Source organism: Asparagus officinalis, chromosome 5 (assembly GCF_001876935.1).
Source record: "Asparagus officinalis chromosome 5, Aspof.V1, whole genome shotgun sequence".
In the NCBI taxonomy this organism is placed as follows: domain Eukaryota; kingdom Viridiplantae; phylum Streptophyta; class Magnoliopsida; order Asparagales; family Asparagaceae; genus Asparagus; species Asparagus officinalis.
Window position 1 is genome coordinate 127,304,551 of NC_033798.1, and position 9,276 is coordinate 127,313,826.

The 9,276-nt window shown below is 44.2% G+C and overlaps 1 protein-coding gene across 1 annotated transcript; it reads right to left on the bottom strand.

Annotated features, from left to right (window-relative positions):
- On the bottom strand, positions 2,152-3,150 carry LOC109842585 (uncharacterized mitochondrial protein AtMg00810-like). The gene has a single exon (XM_020411442.1). The coding sequence runs from the start codon at positions 3,148-3,150 to the stop codon at positions 2,152-2,154; it is 999 nt and encodes a 332-aa protein (XP_020267031.1).

Genomic DNA, 9,276 nt, shown 5'->3' on the forward strand with positions numbered 1-9,276 from the left:
GGCCAACTCAATGGACGATCTCATGGGGTATGCTATGGAATATTTAGGCGGTGTGATTCCCTATAACACATACGGTGAAATCATACGGATCATAAGCTCGATTGGCGATAATTCCGGTGCTAGGCAGAGCATCGTTCAGGTACTTTATTTTTTTTATATGTATAAATTCATTTTTGTTTACTATGTTATTAAACACCACATAATTATTTTTCAATTGGATCTTCAAAGTGGAGATATTAGAGGAAGCAGCACCCGTTCTCGTAACCGGGATAGAGATGCTACTGACGACGACGAGAGTTGAGGTTTTTATTTATTTTAATGCAATAAACAGTTTTATTTGTTATAACACTCTACTTTTATTCATGTTGTGTACCTTATCTTAATCATGTGTATTTATAGTGAACATGTGGTTGGATGTATATATTGGTCTGAATTGATTGATGTATATTTTGGATTTGATGGTTGGATATGTGTATTGTGTATGATGAAATTGTTGGATATGTGCATTGGATGGTTTGATTATATTTGGTTATTAATGTAACTGTTATGAATTTTGATTATATTTGGATGATTGGATGTATTTATGTAATTCTACAGGAAATCAAAAATTTTAAATAAATTTTTTTACTGTAAAACTATTAAACTAGACAGAATTTCCGTCTAGGTTGCCCTAACCTAGACGGAATTCCGTCTAGGTTGGTTTTACTACAACCTAGACGGAAAACCGTCTAGGTTGAGTCAACCTAGACAATTTTCCGTCTATGTTAGCAATCTAGACGGTTTTCCGTCTAGTTTGCCAACCTAGACAGAAATTGCACAACCGTCTAGGTTGCTTTCCGTCTAGATTGGCAATCTAGACGGAATTCCGTCTAGTTTGCTCCAATCTAGACGGAAATATTCTAGACGGAGCAAACTAGACGGATTTCCGTCTAGGTAAACCAATCTAGACGGAACATAGAGCAACCTAGACGGAAATTTCCGTCTAGGTTGCTCATTTTTCTACTAGTGACACTGTAATTAACATTGTTGATTTTGGTTTTGTCGTGTTGTGTCTGGAGTCTGGACTCTCGGCTCTGATAGTCTTAATATAGAGTTGGGATATTTTAGGATGTGTTTGGCAACTCCACAAAATGGGATCAGGTTCAAACCTGACCTCATTTTGGGCAAAATTTTGGTTGGATAACATTGGCCAACTTTGGCTCAATCTTTCTTAGGCCAAATTTGGCCTTTAAGCTGGTTTTGTTTTGAACCATCCCTCCCTCGGTCCAAAACAAATTAATTGTGTTTAAAAAAGCCAAGGGCTAGTCTGACCCAAATTTAGGGTAGTTGCCAAACATACACCTAAGTTTTTGCCATGCAGTCTAAATGCCAGTATTTAGCTACAACATTAAACTAGAGCATAAGGGTTGGCCTAACAAGACATCCGGAGCTATCTATACATCTTTAGTATCAATCGATTTTTGACGTGGTAGCATAGCAACGACATAGATCAATTCCTACTAGTAGTGAATTAAAGTAGATTTTAGAGGGGGGAAATTAAAGATGTCATTGTGTGAACCATGGTTTAATTTCCTCACGAAAAGGGCATCACTCAACCTACATGGATATATTATAGTATAAAACTCTTCCTAGAACTCCAGAGTTTTGATGTAGTGCAAGAACGTTTGACCTGTAGTGTCTCATCTATGATGCGATACAAGCTAAGTGTGTGTTATTAAATGAGTCTCAGCCTTATTAATTCACCTATATGGATTAACTAGGCTTGGTGTTGGCTTTGAAATAAGATCGGCTCCAAGTACAACCTGTAAGCTTTTTATACAAACCTGAAAACAAAGCTTCCTTGACTGATTTTTGGAGAAACCGAACACCAAACACAGGGAACTTTTCTGCAGGAATTTTTTTCTTTGGTCTCTGTTTCTGATGTTGAACCCGAATAGAGAAGGAGCAGGTACCTCTCAAAAGTTTTATTCACGTTCTACTTTTTTCATCAATATGGTTTACATATATATATAGGATTAAGATTACAACTCCAATCTTATCCAATAACTAGAAAACTATCTACTAACTAGTATTCTATTCTAACTAGAATTCTATCTACTAACTTGAACTCAACTACCAATTCGGACTGATTAACAACTCACATTCTCCCCCTTAATCTGGAAGAGATTCCAAGTCCTTTACTTCTAGAAGCTCCCGCATCTCGATGAACTTCACCCTTGCTAGTGCCTTCGTGAGAATATCCGCTCGCTGCTCGCTCGTGCTCACGAACTCCACTTTAATCTGTCCTCGCTCAACACACTCACGAATGAAGTGAAAACGTGTGTCGATATGCTTGCTTCTTCCATGGAAAACTGGATTTTTCATCAAGGCAATTGCGGACTTGTTATCGACAAAAAGTGTAACCGACTTGGGCTCACTCCCAATTAATTCGCTAATCAAACTCCTCAACCACAAGCCTTGGCACGCTGCTGCAGTTGCCGCCATAAATTCTGCCTCGCAGGATGATAATGCCACCATCTTCTGCTTCTGTGATGTCCAAGTGACCAAGCTGTCACCTAGATAAAATGCCATGCCACCTGTGCTGCGCCTATCATCAACATCTCCCGCAAGATCACTGTCAGTGAATCCCACCAACTCTTCATTACCTCGACTTCGTTTGTACACCAATCCGTAGGACATAGTACCCTTCACGTACCTCAAAATATGTTTGACAACCTGTCGATGCAAAACTGTAGGGTGCTCCATGTACCTACTCACAATCCCCACAGCATATGTGATATCGGGTCGGGTGTGAGTTAGATACCTTAAGCATCCGATAATGCGTCTATACTCCGTCACGTCCACCGGTGTTCCTTCAGAATCCTTTCCAAGCTTTAGCTTTGCTTCCATGGGATATTGAGTCGGGTTGCAATCCATCATGCCGAACTGACCCAAAACCTTCTTCGCATAGGCCGCCTGCCTTAGTGCAATACAATCATCTCGCTGATCCACCTCGATACCAAGATAATAGGAAAGCAATCCAAGGTCACTCATCTCGAACTCCTTCATCATTTGTTGCTTGAAAAACTTTATCTCATCCGCCCTCAAGCCCGTAACGATCAAGTCGTCCACGTACACGCCAACAATGAGTGTATCCCCTCTGTTACTCATGGTGTATACCGCCTGCTCCTGAGTACATCTTGCAAATCCGATGCCCTTCATGCACTTGTCGAGGCGCGTGTTCCATGCCCGAGGTGCTTGGCGTAGACCGTAGAGTGCTGCTGAACGTAGCCTTTTGCTACAAGTCTTGCTTTGTGCTTGAGGATGTTGCCTTCATTGTCCTTCTTCAGCTTGTACACCCATTTGAGACCAATGGGTTTGGAACCCCGCGGTAACTCCGTGAGTACCCAAGTCTTGTTCTTCTCAATGGCCTCCAATTCCTTCTCTATGGCAGTCCGCCATTCTTGATCTGTTGCAGCCTCAACGTAGCTCGTGGGTTCTTCAGAAATCAGGAACAACTCCTCTGCAGGGAGATCAATCACCTCCGTCTCTGCATAGATGTCCGCAAGAGATCGATAGCGTACAGGAGTCATCACTGCAGCTACAGGGGGTCCGGATAGTTCCAATACAGTGGGGTTTGCTGCATCTGCAGCAGTTCCTGGACTCGGAGGAGGTTGCGGAGTGGTTCGAGCAGCAGCAGTGCCCTGCGAGCATCCTCGGTCAGCAGCAGCGCCCTGCTGTAAACTGGTTCGGCCAGCAGCAGTGCCAGCAGCAGCAGCTCCTGCAGGAGCTGTTCGGTGTGCCGGCTGTCCAGGCTCGTCTCCGGTCATCTCCGCTGCGGTATGGGCTCCTGCAGGGGCTGTTCGGCCTGCAGCAGCAGCAGCCCCTGTTCGGCCAGCAGCAGCCCCTGTTCGGGCTGCAGTTTGTCCAGCTTGGACGGCTGGAAATTCGCCGACCGTTGCAGTCTCCTCTTCCGCTGTGAACTCCGTCCAGTTAGGTGATCTTTCGACTCCATCGGCGTTCCATTCCCATTCTTTTCTTTCCTCGAACGCGACATCCCGACTGACCTGAATCTTGCCGTGTTGAGGGTCATACAGGCGATGCGCTTTACTTCCTTCTTCAACCCCAATATACACCATTGGCGTGCTCCAGTCGTCGAGTTTCTTATGAGAAGGACCTGCAATCTTCACATACGCCATACATCCAAAAACTCTCAAGTGTTCTAGGTGGGGCTTCTTACCATACCAAGCTTCGTAGGGTGTGTGATCGTACAACGCCTTGGTTGGTAGTCGGTTGAGGATGTACACCGCGTGCCTAACCGCTTCACCCCACCTGGTTCCAGGCATATGCATGCTCTTAAGTAGGCTTCTCGCCATATCCATCACCGTGCGGTTACGCCTCTCCACTACACCGTTTTGCTGCGGGGTGTACGGTGCAGTGAGATGACGCTTGATGTCGTAGTCTTCACACAACTTGGTGAAATCCTTTGACAAAAACTCGCCACCACGATCCGTCCCAGCGGCTTCTGAGCTCTGAAATTTGCTTGCGAAGGGAACGACAGTCTTGCTTGCTTGGCGACGAGGCATCCTTCGCATAGTTGATTTGGGTGCAAGATCTTCGGCAACCCGGAAGCCATCCTCTTATCAGTCATCATCTTGAGGGCGAAGAAATTGACATGCCCAAGGCGAGCATGCCATAACCAAGCTGGATCGTTAATGTTCGCCATCAAGCACGCCGGCTTGCAAGTCTTTAACTCTATCCTGTACAATCGGTTAGTTGAACGTGTCACCCTCATCAAGAGAGCACCGTTCCTATCAAACACCCTCAGGAACTCGTCAGCAATAACAACCTTACTCCCATCTTCAGTCATCTGACCAAGGCTAATAATGTTAGATTTCAAACTTGGAATATAATATACCTCAGGTAGTAGCCTTTGATCGCCGTTGTTGCACTGAAAGAGGATAGAGCCTTTCCCCTTGATCTCTACCGCGGATCCATCACCAAACTTGACGGTTCCCTTGATGTTCTCGTCGAGCTCCTTGAACTTGTCTCGGTGGCCGGTCATGTGATTGCTAGCTCCGTTGTCGAGGTACCAAACGTCGTTGGCAACTTGTGCCTCCCCCGCTGTAAGTAAATCCGGCACCACCTTCTCCTCATTAAGCAAAATAGCACTTGACGATTCCTCTAACATAGCCATCATCAAGGTTGGCTCATCGTCATACGCACGGGTGAGATGGGCCTCCTGTTCATTATTGCGGCGTTGCTTGTGACACTCCGACTGAAAGTGCCCGTATACTCCGCAATTGAAGCATTTGATGTTGGATTTGTCTCGACCACCGCTTGTGCTACTCTCCCCCTCCTGGCGAGCTGCACCTCCATGGCCGAAACCACCTCCTGGACGTCCTCCTCTGCCGCCGAAGCCGCCTCGGCCTGCCTGGCCGCCGTGCTCCCCTCCGCGGCCTGCCTGGGCAGCGTGGTGCTGCTGCCCGCTGCCGTGGTGCTGCTGGCCGCCTCGGCCTCTTTGGCCGCGACCACGCCCGCGACCGGCCCCGCGACCTCGTCCTCGTCCGCTGCCATCGTTGGTTGTAGGTGTTGAGAGGAAGCCTCCGCCGTTCTTCTTGCTCCTTGCTTGCCACTCCATGCGTCAACAATAGGTGATCGTCGACGTTGTTTCGAAAGACACGTGCCCTCTCCTCGTGGGCTTTGAGACGCCCGATCGCCTCCTCGAGTGTCATGTCGTCGATGTCCCCGAACTGTTCAATCGTGGAGACGATAGTAAGGAATCTCTCCGGTACCGCCCGAAGTAGCTTTCTGACGACGTAGTTCTCCTCCATCTCGCCGCCTAAAGCCCGGATCTTGTTGACGACTCCTGTCAACTTCGTCGAAAAATCGTCGACGTTGTCATTCTCCTTCATCCGAAGAAGTTCGAACTCGGACTTCAAGGTCTGCACCTTCGCGTTTCTCACACGATCCGCTCCTAGATGCATTGTTTTTAACGTCTCTCATGCCTCTTTTGCCGTTTGCTTCTCTGCGATCACCATCAAAGTCTCTTCAGGAATCCCCTGGTAGATGGCCGCCAACGCCATCTGATCCTTCATGTGTTCCACGAACGCACCTGCCGCGGGCTCAATGGCATCCCACACGTCTTGAGCCTTCATGTAGACTTTCATCTTGATTGCCCAAGAAGCATAGTTATCCCTCGATAGCGTCGGGTATTGAAGAGTGAGCGAACCCACCTTGGTCGTCATCTTCTCCGAACTCGTCATCTCTTCAGATCTTGGTTGATACTTAGGCATACACCGGCTCTGATACCACTTGTTGGCTTTGAAATAAGATCGGCTCCAAGTACAACCTGTAAGCTTTTTATACAAACCTGAAAACAAAGCTTCCTTGACTGATTTTTGGAGAAACCGAACACCAAACACAGGGAACTTTTCTGCAGGAATTTTTTTCTTTGGTCTCTGTTTCTGATGTTGAACCCGAATAGAGAAGGAGCAGGTACCTCTCAAAAGTTTTATTCACGTTCTACTTTTTTCATCAATATGGTTTACATATATATATTACAACTCCAATCTTATCCAATAACTAGAAAACTATCTACTAACTAGTATTCTATTCTAACTAGAATTCTATCTACTAACTTGAACTCAACTACCAATTCGGACTGATTAACAACTCACACTTGGAACTTATGACATTTGATTTTGCAGAAAGAAATGTCATCACTAGGCTATATTGTCTAATTTATAAATCAATATGCATGGCGTATAATATTTAAGTCTGAAACTTAATCACAACCCTAAAGAAACCACGTTAATTATGAAACAGACGATCTCATATCCAAACCTGTTACATACGTTGTCAAATTTAAATCCGTACGTACGTTATATACCCTGTCATTACCAGCTAATTGAATGTTGCGAGTACAAACATTACGAAAATCAAAAGTTTAACAAATACCAATTCATGTTTTTTTTAATTCTCTTTAACTTTAACGTCTTCAATATGAATGAAACGTCCACCATTATTAATGACTCTTCCCCCTAGCTCTTACCATCTCCTATTTAAAAACCCTCTGTTCCTCCTCTTGCAACAACGAAAAAAAAAACATTTATATATAATTTATGAATAGGAAGTTCAAGAACAAAATACCCATGGAGGCAAAAGCAATTAGAGCGCTCCTAATCGCAGCACTGCTCATGATCTCGCTTGTTGCTCAGGTGTCAGTGGCTCATGAGGCTTCGGACGACGATAATTCCGTCGACGAAGAGCCGAAGAGTTGTGCCGACCGGTGCCTTCGCCATTGCACGACAGCCCCTCGGTCGACGGGCCTCATCGGGCTCGTCGACCCGGGGCCCACCTTCTGCAAGTTCGCGTGCAATCTCAGGTGTGTTTGGGATACGCTTACCACAGGCGCATCAGATTGAAGTATTTGCAGGTCATTATACGTACGGCATATGGAGAGGTGATGCCTGCAAGAACTAATGGTTGCAATTCTTGTTTTCGTTAAGAAATTTCTACCTTCAATGTCGTTAAATAGTTTTTTTTCCTTTTTTTTATTGGGAATCAGATGTTGCATCTCGCAATAATGTTTCAGGGGTTCAGATATGCTAGGTTCATTCATATATATATACCGGGTATCTCAAATATTTTCCCCTAATGTTGCCACGTGTCCGATACGAACGTTGATTTTCAGAAAGAAATTATAAAAACTGGATGTAAAGAGAAGTAATATTTTTCTCAAAATAAGAAGAAATAATCTGTATCCACTGCACTACTCGGATTACACGCATGCTGACTGCTAAGTAAATAAAATGCGAGGGTGACCAGTAAGTCACTGAATTATTAATGTTAACTCTGCTGTCAAATCAAGAATGAGTGCAATACAATGGTGCATGATGAGGAGTGTTAGATTTAGATTGCATCACAATTGCCCACTAGATAACTAATAGTTAGGATTAAAAGCAATAGTCTCTCTCTGCTACATTTTTTTTAGTGGAGAAGATCCAAATTCCTTATTTTTATCTTATCAACTTATCAAGCCATCTGATATCTACCAAATTAACCAATTAGACTACAGAGCTTTTACCGGTAAAGTTTTAGCTCCATACTAAATGAAGTTAATTTGTTGGATTACGGAACATCTCAGATTTAAAATCAGTTATAACCTTGTCATTACCGTCCGTATGTACAATGAAAGTGAAGTTAAATAAAGATCGACTTAAATAAAATCAGCTATATTTCTCTTCATTGTATGATACAATTTGTATGTCTTTACTAATGAAAAAACGTAAGGACAAATTTTCAAAACCGATATGAGTCGACTGACGGGTTGATGAGTTGACTGACGGTTGATGAAGCGATACGGCGGAGCACAGGAATATCTTGAGAATAGTGGTGTGAAGCGATACGGCGGAGCACAGGAATATCTTGAGAATAGATGATCCTCATGATATCTTGAGAATAGTGGTGTGAAGCGATACGGCGGAGCACAGGAAGGAGCATGAAGCGAGTGGAAGAACGAAGAATCAAAGATTTCAGTTCTCAGCCTAATGAGTCGACTGACGGTTGATGAGTCGACTGACGGGTTGATGAGTCGACTTAAGAAAACACCTCCAGATAGCAAAATGCTTCTGCTGAGTCGACTCATGAAAATCATGAGTCGACTCATGCAGGCCAGCACAGTTTGTGCATATTTTGAGTCGACCATGAGTCGACTGGTGATCATGAGTCGACTCATCTCAGTCATGAGTTGACTCATCGAGGTTTCCTGGGCAGACTTGGTTTCTATTTTGAAGGAATTCTAGTTTGGTTTGATTTTGGTTATTTACCAGATTGCCACCACGTTGTAAACCCTATAAATAAGGACTGTTAGGGTTCTAAACAGGGAGGGAAAAAAGGTCAAGATGTAGATCTAAAGGGTTTTAGGTCTAAGTGAGATCCTGATCAAAAGGATTAGGGTTTAGATTGTGAGGATCTATGAGATCTTAGATCAGAGAGAGATTCTAATAGTTGTATTAGGGTTTAGAGAGGATTGAGAGGTTGTTCTCGATTCTAGTGAGATTGTGAGGGGGAGATTGTAATATTTTGTTCTTCATAATCTAGAGAAGATATTTTCCTTCGCCATACTGAATTGTCTTGTGTTTCTGTCATCCTCTTCTCAACCCACCTTTTGGTAATTCCGTGACCAAAGGGTGCTCGCACGGCGACTCGTATCACCGTAACCTTAACGATCAATGCATAACATTTACAACCAACCATTATCCTTAACAACGAATATTCTAAAAATACGAAAAG